The 12,024-nt window shown below is 38.9% G+C and overlaps 6 protein-coding genes across 6 annotated transcripts; 3 read left to right on the forward strand and 3 right to left on the reverse strand. All coding sequences in view use genetic code 12, as the record gives it.

Moving 5' to 3' along the window:
- Window positions 1-602: 602 nt before the first annotated feature.
- Window positions 603-2,213, reverse strand: ATG15 (triglyceride lipase; the record flags this gene model as incomplete). Its single annotated transcript, XM_007377300.1, has 1 exon — window positions 603-2,213. The coding sequence occupies one exon, from the start codon at window positions 2,211-2,213 to the stop codon at window positions 603-605; it is 1,611 nt and encodes a 536-aa protein (XP_007377362.1).
- Window positions 2,214-2,647: 434 nt separating this feature from the next.
- SPAPADRAFT_63241 (putative pyridoxal kinase) lies at window positions 2,648-3,616 on the reverse strand (the record flags this gene model as incomplete). Its single annotated transcript, XM_007377301.1, has 1 exon — window positions 2,648-3,616. One exon carries the CDS (start codon window positions 3,601-3,603, stop codon window positions 2,680-2,682), a length of 924 nt encoding a protein of 307 aa, XP_007377363.1.
- A 1,600-nt stretch (window positions 3,617-5,216) lies between these two features.
- On the forward strand, window positions 5,217-6,179 carry SPAPADRAFT_63243 (uncharacterized protein; the record flags this gene model as incomplete). Its single annotated transcript, XM_007377302.1, has 1 exon — window positions 5,217-6,179. The coding sequence occupies one exon, from the start codon at window positions 5,255-5,257 to the stop codon at window positions 6,080-6,082; it is 828 nt and encodes a 275-aa protein (XP_007377364.1).
- A 478-nt stretch (window positions 6,180-6,657) lies between these two features.
- Window positions 6,658-7,821, forward strand: SEC12 (Sec12p; the record flags this gene model as incomplete). Its single annotated transcript, XM_007377303.1, has 1 exon — window positions 6,658-7,821. A coding segment is annotated over one exon (1,164 nt), but the record flags the coding sequence as incomplete, so codon positions are not given.
- A 2,011-nt stretch (window positions 7,822-9,832) lies between these two features.
- On the forward strand, window positions 9,833-11,973 carry RAD18 (E3 ubiquitin-protein ligase; the record flags this gene model as incomplete). Its single annotated transcript, XM_007377304.1, has 1 exon — window positions 9,833-11,973. The coding sequence occupies one exon, from the start codon at window positions 10,425-10,427 to the stop codon at window positions 11,328-11,330; it is 906 nt and encodes a 301-aa protein (XP_007377366.1).
- On the reverse strand, window positions 11,549-11,917 carry SPAPADRAFT_52485 (uncharacterized protein; the record flags this gene model as incomplete). Its single annotated transcript, XM_007377305.1, has 1 exon — window positions 11,549-11,917. One exon carries the CDS (start codon window positions 11,915-11,917, stop codon window positions 11,549-11,551), a length of 369 nt encoding a protein of 122 aa, XP_007377367.1.
- Window positions 11,974-12,024: the final 51 nt, after the last annotated feature.

Here is a 12,024-nt window from a genome sequence, read left to right on the forward strand (position 1 = left end):
GTTTTTTGAGTTGGGGCTGAGTGAGGATTACAGTGGCTGTACAGACACAAAAATCAAACGGGGATGTTCGCCGAGGATATTGGAATTACCGTTGTATTGTTCACCAGATCCTCTTTCTTTTCGAACATCTACTTATTTTCCACGGGAAAATGTCAACGCAACAACATTAAAAAATCTTTTGATCATTTAATTTATCGATTTTAGTGACATTTTTTTTTTTCAAAAATTAATCAACTTATTTTGCAGAGATATTCCGAAGGGGGGGTGCAAAACTTATTGATCTGCCAACAGTATCGTTGTCTGCGTCCCTGCAGCTAATGCCTCTAAATATAGCAAGTATCTCGTCCCTTGCAGTTTCAAATTGTAAGCCTGGAACAGACATGACACATGAGATATGAAACATGGTTGCAAACACTACTTTTATTCTCTTTGAATTTAGCTTGTCTATAATTGAAAATACGAACGCATATTCTCTGCACAATTTGTGGCTCAACGCATTGATGTCACCCATACTACACTTGACCTTATTCTAATCCTTTTATTCCTATATAAACATAAATAAATAACCTAGTTTCATACTATGTATTTCCCAATTGTAAACATTATTTGTCATTGTCCTCATCGTCTTCATCACCTTCATGTCCCCATTTGACACACCATCCATACCATGTTCTCTTCAAACACTTTTCCGGGGTATCCGTGGGCTCTCCTGATGTTGGCTGGCTGTTAGATTCTGTGTTTGTTGTTCCCGGTGAGCCTGAATTGGTGTTGGTAGGGGCGCTTGTGGTTGATGTTATCATGGTATTTCCCTTTCCCTTGGTAGGACGCGGCTTCAAAGGGTTTGGCAATTCTGGTGGATCATCTTCATCTTGATCATGTGTCACAAACCTCCAATTGAAACAGTCACGACATGGTGGTTGTTCAATGCACTTAGCGGTATCATTGTAGGCAAGAATAACATCGTCAATCACAGTATGGATACGATGGTTCAACAAGTTAACTCTCCACCCTAAATCAGATACCACGTCATAGACACATTGATATCCGGTATGGCAAGCGGTTTCCATGGCATACCCGGCAACATTACAGGTGCTGGATACCCCATTGCAAACACCCATGTAGATAGGATCAGCCGTGTTTCCAATATGCCAAATATTTTCCATAAAATGAGGGATTCCTGGTGGTGAAGGTAAATGCAATCTTGAGCTGGCTAACATTTCTCCTGGAGCTTCGAATGCAACTACTGGCAATCCAAAAGTCCTTCCCAATAACGATGCAAGTGCGCCACCAAGAGAATGGCCAGTTACCCAAATATCATGCTTTTCAGGAGGGTAAAGTTCGGTGATGTTACGATAAAGTTGTAAAACTGCTTGGTAGTATCGATCTTCCTTCAACAATTCCTTTTCAAGACAATCTTGATTACAAGTATACGTGTCTTCGTAACAATCACAAACAGTGGTCCACATATATCCTATTCTTGCACAACAACAGGAGAATAATAAATTGTCATTGGTCTTATCATTGCCACCAGTTTCGTCACTTCCGCCTCCAGGTAACCCTGCACCTGAAGTTCCTTTGATTCCTATAACCACGGTTTTATTGTCGGTGCTTACAAACACATGACCTCTTAATCCAGTTTCTTCCCATCCGAAATTTATTCCGTCATTTTTCTGATCGGGTTCCCAACCACCAATATCGATCCAATCTGTCTTGTTCTTGTCTTCGTCATCCAATGGGAATTTGACATATGCGTTTGAAGATATGGTGGCAAGGGTCACAATCGTGTTTTTATCTGTAATGTTAGGTACTTTGATTTCTTCATCTACCCATTCCAAGTTTATCTTGTTAAGCATACTCGCATCACCTTTGATACTAGTGGCATAAGAGAGATATGATTCAATAAAGTTTGGAGTGGATCTCTCCTTTAATCTTGTTGAAACACTGTGTGATTTCTTTACGGGAAGTTGGATAGTGAATGGATTCTTACCGCGATGAACCTTGGGCCAGTCCATTTGATTATAAACCTCTTCCAAATCGTCGGACTTGACATTTACTTGTATATTCTCTGGTTGTGCAAGCTGCTGAGTGAGCGAAGTGAAGTAAGATGCATGCTTGGCCAAATACTCCTGGGTTATGTCTAACCGGCGGCTTGGTTTCTTGGATGGCCCAGTGCTGTGATGGAAGATATGCTTGAGTTCTAAAGTACCAGACATGTCAAACTCCTTTGTAGAAACATCGTTGCCAAATGACGCATATAACTGGGAGTACTTTTGGTTTATCTTGGACCAGTTTGAAGTGGCGGTGAACAACAATAGTAGGAACATTACGATCAACGGAACAACGTGGGAGTAGATATGCGTCCGTTTCTTCTTGGGACCCTTGGGGTTGGCCTTATGCTCCATGGTGTGTGATTTCTCAAGCGGCATAGACTGTGTATGTTATTAGCTATAAATACGTGTGTGTGTGTTTGTGTGTGTGTATGTGCTAACGTTTCAAGTTGTTGTTGTGGTGGTGGTTGGTTTTCTTATCTAACGGGAGGAGGTGGCGGATAAATGCAACTCAAAAAAAAAAAAAAAAAAAAAAGAAAATCATGCAAATTTTGTTGGGGAGCAACAAAATCTTGTCCTGCTTCTCGGAGATAAAAACTATGGGGGAAATTTATATTGTCTATATGCTGGTCTATAAGTACACAACTTCGTGTAATAATTCGTGGGTATAATCCCTAACTAAGAATTCTTTAGCACCAATAACTCTAATATCTCTCACTAATTTGATAGGTTCGTCTGTACTAGTATGATTTTGCTTTTTGCATTCATCTTCATAACTAAATTCGAGAATCTTGTGTAATTTGGTAACTACATCCGAGATCAACTCGGGAGTTATTGCAAAGTTGTTGTTGTAAAATGCGTTGCTGAGCAATGCGGTGAACAAATCACCACATCCGTTGAAGTTACAGGGAATTTCGCGTATAGGAATCAGAAACAATTTCTTAGTACTAGAAGTATACCCCACACAGTAAAGTTGACCATCTATACTAACTGATGAAATCACAATATTTTCGATCTTGTATGTTTGATCAAATTCATTTATTGCCTCTTTTACGTCTTGCCAACTTTCAAGTTTAACGCCCGTTAATGTTTCAAATTCAAACTGGTTTGGAGTAATTAATGACACATATCCGGTGGAAAATATGTCTTTGTATACGGGAATCACCTTCTCCAGAACATATAATCTTCCATTATCTCCAAGAATGGGATCAACGATCCATCTTGGTCTCTTACCTGTGCCAACTTTCTGAAAAACCTTGATAAGTTCATCCTTGATAGCTTGTAAAACGTCAGCAGTAGTGGCATATCCAGTCAATATAATGTCATAAGTTCGGAAATCGTGGATCTTTTTAAGTCCCTCTATGATTTCCACTAACAGATCCGGTGTTGTAGGTGATCCAGTAAATGAACCATATCCCGGATGATTGGAATAGTTGGTGGTATTCAAAGCGTCTACATCCCACCCGGCATATTGGAGAGGGAATACCATGACTCTATTTCCTACATACCCATGCACTACATGAGACAGGATAGAAAGTAACGATTTGTTATCCATTGTGATCTTAGATGCCGAATGAGTCAGTCGGTAGATTTAGATCTGCTTTTTTTTTTTCGTCACCAAAATTTTGAGATTACGATTTTGACGTATTGTGACATATCGCTGTGTGGCGTTGTATTCGAATTGCAAGCAACGCTACTTGCTGGGAGAAAGAAGAAGTTTAAACTGATGGAGTATCTTTATATATATCTTTAGAATCTATAAGATAAAAAAGATTTGAGGAACACTGATTGCTGCAATCCTCCGTTAGCAGAAAATAGGATGCTGCAAAAAATATATATATATATTGCACTTTTGATATCGGAAATGTCCTAGTCAAACAACTACATAGCTCCATAAAACAAGTAACGGATTTGTAACACGTTCAAGTATCAAAGTTATCCTGTTTGTAAAACTATTTACCTTTATATTCCGGATATTTCTATAAAAGTTAATAATTATGTACGTGACTGGCTCTTAGCAAGTATTTTTTTTAAAAAAAAATAATACCACAAAAGTATTACGAACTTTTAAACATAAAATAGTACACACCCGTGCCAAGACTTCGCCTCTCTCGCATGCAGCTAATATGTTAAAATCTCGTATTTGGCGCGGATGAGTCGGAGAAGGAGAGGCAGTGCACTCCAACCGAGTTCTTGCTTTGGTGGTTTTACGAATTCACGGCTTCACTCTTCCATGCGTGACTGGTGGTGGTGGTACCTCAATTTTTGTGACAACCATGGTTCTGAACCATTTGTCGGACAACTTGGTTCTGTTTCATTTATCCCCCTTTGAGATCTTTCTAAGCCTACATTTCAATTTTTGTTTAAAAGCTGGCTTTGCCCTGGCTTTGGAATTATTTATGTAACTAATTGGAAGATCCGCGCGTCGTAGAGACGAATATTAGTCTAGCGCAGCGTATATTGCAATTTCAACCAAGATATCCTGGTAAATCTTGCAAATATAATTACTTCTATTTAACTTTGCAACTGTGAAAGCGTTGTACCTTCTCTAGAACGCAAACCTAATATTAAACCTGATCAATCAGATGTATTAATCTATACAATGGCAATGGTCAGGTACCCAATGAGGCATGTATCCCTCTCAATACCCTTTTCTTTTTGAGGTGAAAATAGACAATTGATTGCTAAATGAAACCACAATTGGGGCTTAGCCGAATCTTGTTTGGAAACACACTGATTATAAGTTATGAAATTAGAAAAATACTGACGTTGATAGTAGCTAACAAGTAAAGGAGGGGATAAAACTTTAAAACTAAGGTCCAAGTCTGCAGTTACGGTGCATAATATTTTCAGCCTTGTCGTCATAGAAAACGGGTTATTTTTTAATCTGATAGGATTTGTGGCATAAAACCGGTTTGGCGCTTACATAAGCAAAACTGCCTTAACTATGTAGTTTTTATTTTGCGCTTATGTAAGCGCTTCTGAAAAGGGCAAAAAAATAAAAATAAAAAAAAAGAAATAGAAAAGGTGCAAAAAAATATTTTTATAAGTTTTTGCTTTACCCTTGTACATCAAATAACCATCACCCTTCAAACCTGACATCGGCTAAGAATTCATATAAAAAGAAGGTGATTTCACAGATTCCATAATCTCATATCTTTTTCTATCATTATTACTTTATACTAATACAGTAATTGCCTTTAGAGATGTTAGCTTTACCTCAATTCAACCAATGGAAAATTGTCACCATAGTCCAATTGGTGATTTTCTTGATCACTTTTGGTGCTTTTATTACCATCACTGTGTTCCAATATAGAAAGCACGGTGGGTTAAGAAGAGTCTTAATGTTCTGTATCGGAATCACCATTTTCCATACGTTTAAAATTGTTGGTGCTATTCTTGGTTTGGTATTAATTAATCAAGATGAGATCAACACTAGTTTATTTATCCCAACCTACATTTTCGATACTATCAGTTTGGCAATTATTACCAATGCCATTAAATCGTTGGTTCAAGTTATGCTTTTAGACCAACAAAAGCAAAATATGCCACCGCCATCTTACACTCAAAAGGATATTGAAATCGGACAGTATAACACCTCTTCGAACAAGAAAGAAAAAGTCAATTTCCGTCCCTTTAGAATATTGTCGGTTGTGTTATTGGCTGCTATTGTATTAAACATTATTGGTGTCTCGCAATTGAGTGGTGGTGATGTCACAAGCACAACTGAAGCATTGACCAAGGCGTCTTCGGTCTTGTTCTTGGTTGGTGTTTTGTTGTTGATTGGAACTTTGGTATTTGTTCATGCCCTGGGTGATGATTTTAATCTTGTTGCTAAGATATTAATTGCAGCATTAGTTATTCTTATTGTTAGATGTTCATACACTATGGCTTCGGCTTTCAATGGTCTCGATTTCGAACATCCAAATCAATTTATGATCTATTTTGGGCATTTCCAATATTACTGCTTTATGGGAATGTTGATGGAGTTAATTGCTATCTGCATAGTCTTGGGTGCATTTTCAGTTTGGTAGTGTGTTTGCTTTATAGTGTGTTTGCTTTATAGTGTGTTTGCTTTATAGAGTTAGTGTTTGATTTATAGGGTTTTGTATAATAGAAATGAAATGCTAGAAAGAACGCCAAGCTGTAATTGAAAGCTCTATCTAGAAAGAACCAGTAAAATCAGTAATTCTGTTTTACTTTGCCTGTGTTATCTAAGAGACCTGTGTGTATAATTACACAACCCCCTAGTTCAACAATGAGATTGATGTTGTATGATTGCAAATACAATTGCACCATTCCCGGGCTAAGCGCATGGTAGCGCACGGCTCGTTCCCCTCCATTGTTGGTGCGGCGCAGCTTCAAGGTGAAAAAAACTGGCAGGCGAAAAATTAACGACGTGTTCAAGTATTGGACAACCTGCTGCTGCCAATTAAAGCACAACAACCATAACATTCAAACAACGCCAGGGTCTTTGTTGCAACAAGATAAGCAAAGACACACAAACACTCCCTTTAATAATACCATATCAACTCAGCCATTGTGACATCCATTACTAAACTATAACAACAACAACAACAACAACAACAACAACTGTGGGTGGAAGAAAATGTCACTTAAAGAATCAGCAACTATCAATGTTGGATACCCGATAACCGGTGCCAAATTCATCAATAACATAACAGTAATGGCTATTGGTGGTGGAGGCGAAGGCAGAAATGGGATTCCTAACTGTATAACTTCCATCAAGTGCAGTTTTAAGGTCAAAGATCCCAAGATGAGGTTGCAGAAATTTAGAGAAATCACGTTACCAACAAACGAAGACTCGCCTCAGTGTATCGACGCCGTCAAAGTCATCAATGACAATGGTGACAAGGAGTATAATGTGATTTTCGGATGTAATCAAAGTACACAATTGATTAGGTCGATGGGTATTAATTGTAATGTTCGGAAATATGTTGTCAATTCGGACCAGCATATGAAGTTCATTGACGCCGCTCAATTTGAACTGGAGCTTCCAGGCGACGCCGATGACTATCCACGAGCAGTCAAGTTGGCTAATGATAACTTGGTTGGATGTTTCTTGACGACAACTACCCCTTCGTCAATCTATATATTTAACCCTGAATCTCTTGAATTGAAATTCAAATACAAACCAGAAAGAGATATGGAAATTAAAGATATTGGATTAAGTCCTGCCGATGGAAAAGTATTGTGTTATATTAGCTCCAACCTGATTGAGACCGTATCGACCAGTTCTGGACAGTTGATTTCCTCGACCACTAAAAATGCCAGCTTGGACAAGAAATTAAAAGGATACATCCTTTCGAAAATGAAATTCATAAATGAAAATGAAGTATTGATAGGAGCTGGTGTCCGTGGTGGTAAAGGAGCCGCCATAGTCCACTTTAACATCCAATCGCAAAAGATCATCAAGATTAGAAAAGTATCAAACAAATTCAACATGATTGTTGGGCTTGACATCTCGCATAAACAAGACTTGATTGGTGTTGCTGGTAACGACTATTCGTTATCAATCCTCAGGTTATCTACATTCAACGTGATTGGGCGTTTTGAGAAATTGCATCCGTTTGCAATCACCAGTGTCAGTTTCTCCCCCGATGGAACCAAATTGGCCACTGGTAGTGCCGCTAATTTCTTGCATGTTTTCAACATTCCCAAGAATTATGGAAAGGGAAGTTCTGTTATTGGAACCTTATTTGAGTATTTGGTTAGCATCATATTGATTGCTGCCTTTGGTATTTTCCTCCAACGAGTTCATACTCGAGTCCAATTTGACCAATTGATTCTTAATTCCAGGGAATCCTTCACTTTGGAAAACACCAAGGACTTGGCTCAAGTTTATGGAAAGAAATTCATGGGTGCTGCTGTATATTTGAAGGATTATGGATATAAAGGTATAGATTTCATCAAGGGCAAGATGCAAGGTGAAAATATCGATGGTGATGAAGAAACCGGCAAGTATTTCACCATGGATGAATGGGATGATGGAACTACTGTTGCTGGAACCACTACCGAATCCACATTAATTGATAGGGTTACTGAAGTTACCAAAAATATCGATGAATATACTAAACAGCCTGATTTTGATAGTGAAACCTTCTTGAAGGACAAGGACAATTATATTGAAACTTCCATTATTAAGGCAGAACCATCTAGTGCATCTTCTGTGGAACAAGACACTGTGAAACCAACCACTAGTGTTGAATCATCCACTTCAAAAGAACCTGAGTCGTCAGTTGAGTCATCCTCAGTTGAATTATCTGTTAAGCCGGCTGAAGAATCTTCGAAGATACAATCTGCTTCTGCATCATCGGTACCTGTAGCAGTTACTCCATCAGCCCGTGCTGAACCAAAGAGTGTTGTTGAAAATGACACTAGCATTTCTTCTGAATCGATTGTCGAATCATCTCCTGCTTCTGTTGAAAAGCCTGTACAACCAACTTCGTCTGCTGTTAAAAAGGAAGAGCAGCCAATTTCATCTGTTGTGGAACAGAAAGAGCAACCAATTTCATCTATTGAAAAGTCTGAACAACCAAGCTCGTCTGTTGAGAAAGAGACCGAACCAAGTTCATCTGTTCAAGCAAAGAAAGAAACTGTACAATCATCTGTTCCAGAAACGAAGGAAACTATCCAATCATCTGTTCCAGATAAGAAGGAAACTGTACCACCTACTTCAACACCTTCAGAAACGAAGGAAACTGTGCAACCCTCCTCATCTCCCGTGATCTCCGAAAAAGAAAAGACAGCTACTTCTGCTGTTGAACAAAAGATTGAACACTCGTCCGAGGAGATTGAACATTCACCTGTATATGAGGAAGTTTCAGATGAACAAGATTATTACTCTGAAGATGAAGAACATGCAGCTGAAAACCAGTACCATGCTGAAGAAGAAACTCAAGAACATGAAGAAGAAGAATCACCTCTTGTTGAATCCAGAGTCCCACCAGCTAAAGTAATCACTGAAATTCATGAGAAGTCAGACGTCCAATCAAATGTTGAAACTCCTTTAGAACAGGCTGCTAAAACTAACGTTGTCAAACTGTTAGAAAAGTCTCAAGAGTCAACTCAAAGTATTGAAGCTTCATCAGTTGTGTCCTCGAAACCTACACAATCTATCGTTCAATCTCAAGTTGATACTGCTTCTGCCAAGCCAAGTTCCGTTGATACAGTCGTTAAATCAGAACTGACTGTGGAACAAGCATCTGTGGAAACCGCAATCCCTTCCAAAGTTGATGAAGAAGAATCAGCACCTGAAAGGTCCACTGGAGTACCAGTGCCTGTTCAAAAGAGTACAGAAAGCTCTAAACCAAAATCAAGTCCAGTGGTTGAATCAAAACCCCCAGCCCAAAAAGAGCAACTTTCTTCCAAGATTGAAAGCTCCGATACTCCAAAGTCTACTGCATCAGTTGAGGAAGACCCAACTGCTTCACTCCCTCCTCGTGGTCCACGAGTGAGGAAATCATTTAGCAAGAGACCAAAAAGCACAAGACCAAATACCACTCCCGAAGAAAATGATGACAAATCAGTCCCTGAAAAAGATGAATTGTGATTGAGATATGCATAAAAAGCTTTTAGAAGTTTCATTTTAAAACAAATGAAAAGTTGTAGATTTATACCTTTTAAATAATTCTTTTAATTAAGCAAAAGTACATCGAATTCTATGTAGATTTGCAATGGTGGTTGATCTAGTGGCTGCCTTTTTTAGAGGGCAGAGATTTCACGCGTGCGACGTTAAATTTTGAAAATTGTTACTACACGTTAAAGATCAAGTGCTCTTCCTAGACAACCACAGCACACTTATAGACATAGAAAGGCTGGTTGGCAGTCATGAGTATAAACTCGTTTAAAGTTAATGTATCAGACGTGACAGATCCGTCTGATTTTAAATCCACGAAAATCCCAGCCTTGTCGGAATTAGACAATCTTGAACGATGTTATATATGTAAGGAATTCTTTCGGGCACCTGTTATAACCACCTGCAATCACACATTTTGTCTGCAATGTATCCGAGAGTATTTGATCACTAATAATAGTTGCCCGTTGTGTAAGACCGAAGTGTTTGAGAGCACTCTAAAACGTGATGTTTTGTTGGAAGAAGTTGTGTCTTGTTATGTCCTGCTACGACCTTTTCTTTTGAAATTCCTAAAAGGTGAGAAGAGTGAAGAAGCTGACAATAGCAAGACTAATGAAGTTAATAGAAAGCGTGTGTTGCAAGAAGAAGTTATTGAAATCTCAGATAGTGAAGCGGAAGTGGAGCAACTTAAAGATGCTAGCAAACGTAGGAAAAGTGAGTCTCCTGCAGGATCAACGTCACCCCAGAGTGAAGATCTAGTGTGTTGTCCTGTGTGTTCAATGCAGATGTCGGCTGAAATATTACAGACCAGCCATTTGGATGATTGTTTAAGTGGCAAGGTAACGAAGAAATATACTGCCAAACCGAAAAAGAAACAACCTAGAAACTCGATCTCGTCATTCTTCAAACCAAGGAGCTTAGTCAGTTCATCTTCATCGTCGAGTCTGACGCCACCTGAGAAACTAGGTAATGAAGCTTATTATTTCCAGGAAACTTCCAGACATAATTCAGAAGTGAAACGTTTACCAAAGTTGGACTTCCTGTCACTAATTACTCCTAAATTAAAGGAAAAACTCGCAGCTATAAATTTACCGACCCATGGGAATAGAAATCAATTGGAATTAAGATATAATCAATATTTCGTATTGTATAATTCCAATCTCGATAGTAATCGGCCAGTATCGGAGAAGGTCTTGCGACAGAAGTTGAACCAATGGGAGTTATCCCATCGTGAATTTAACAGTTACAACGGGGATTTGTTTTCAAACCACCAACGAGGAATAAGCAATAGATCAATTACTGATAAGAATTTCCTGGTGAGTGAATGGATGCAAGAGTACAAACAAGATTTTAAAGAGTTGGTAAAGATTGCTCGCGCATCAGCTAAGAAAACTGGGACCACTGACACTGCCGATAAGGCGGTGGAGGTGGAGGTGGAAGTGGCGGCAGCAGCGGCGGCGGCGGTGGAAATTGTAGAAAAGAGCGATTCGTACAATTCTGACATCACAGTAGATGAAATGAACGACAATCTAACTGAGCTTCCCCAAGAAACCACTAATGATAGTGCAGATAATAGTGGCACCGCCGCTGTCAGCGCAAAAATTACTGGGGAAGAAGAAATAAAAATCGCCGATCTAGACTTTGCTTCAAGCCCATTATTCAGCGATGCAGTGGGTCAGAAGTAAAATTGACCTTAACAGAAGGGAAATATAAAGGCATATAGTAATATGGTATACAAGTTGAATAAATATCTGTTTAATGCTGCACAAAGCCTGCAATTTGCTGACTGGCCGATTGTTTGTATAAGCCAGGAAAATAGTCCAGAGCGCGGGCCGACTCAGGAGCAATCACCGGCACTACACGAACCAAAATAACTTTTCTTGATAAAGCTTATATTTTCACTTTACCAATCTCTCCATTCTTCGGTAATATCCTCGTTCATGGTATTGTATCCCATTTCATGACCTGCTAAAATGATGATTTCAGCGATTTCTTCTCTTTCGGCGGTTTCTATTAAAGCACAGCCACAATTCTCATTGATGTCGTTCAACTTTAATACTGTTGACTCGACAATTTCCATTGCCTCGTCTCTAGATGTGGTTTCGCGGACCTTTATCGTATAGTCAATTAGTAACGAAATACACGCGTCTACGTCATTTTGGGTATATGGATAATTAGCATGATGCATGAAACTCTCCAAGTGCCTTCTTAAAGCAACAACTAAGCGGTCAATTGCTGGACTTCCTGTTGTTTTCTTATATTCGGTTGTCATTTTGGTTTCTTTTTGTGTAGTCAATACAATGTGGTTCGTATCTATTATTGTATGGCGTGAGAGAAATCTCGCTTGCAACGTTTCACATTTCCGCGCGAATTTTTGTT

Source organism: Spathaspora passalidarum, assembly GCF_000223485.1.
Source record: "Spathaspora passalidarum NRRL Y-27907 unplaced genomic scaffold SPAPAscaffold_7, whole genome shotgun sequence".
NCBI classification, from domain to species: domain Eukaryota; kingdom Fungi; phylum Ascomycota; class Pichiomycetes; order Serinales; family Debaryomycetaceae; genus Spathaspora; species Spathaspora passalidarum.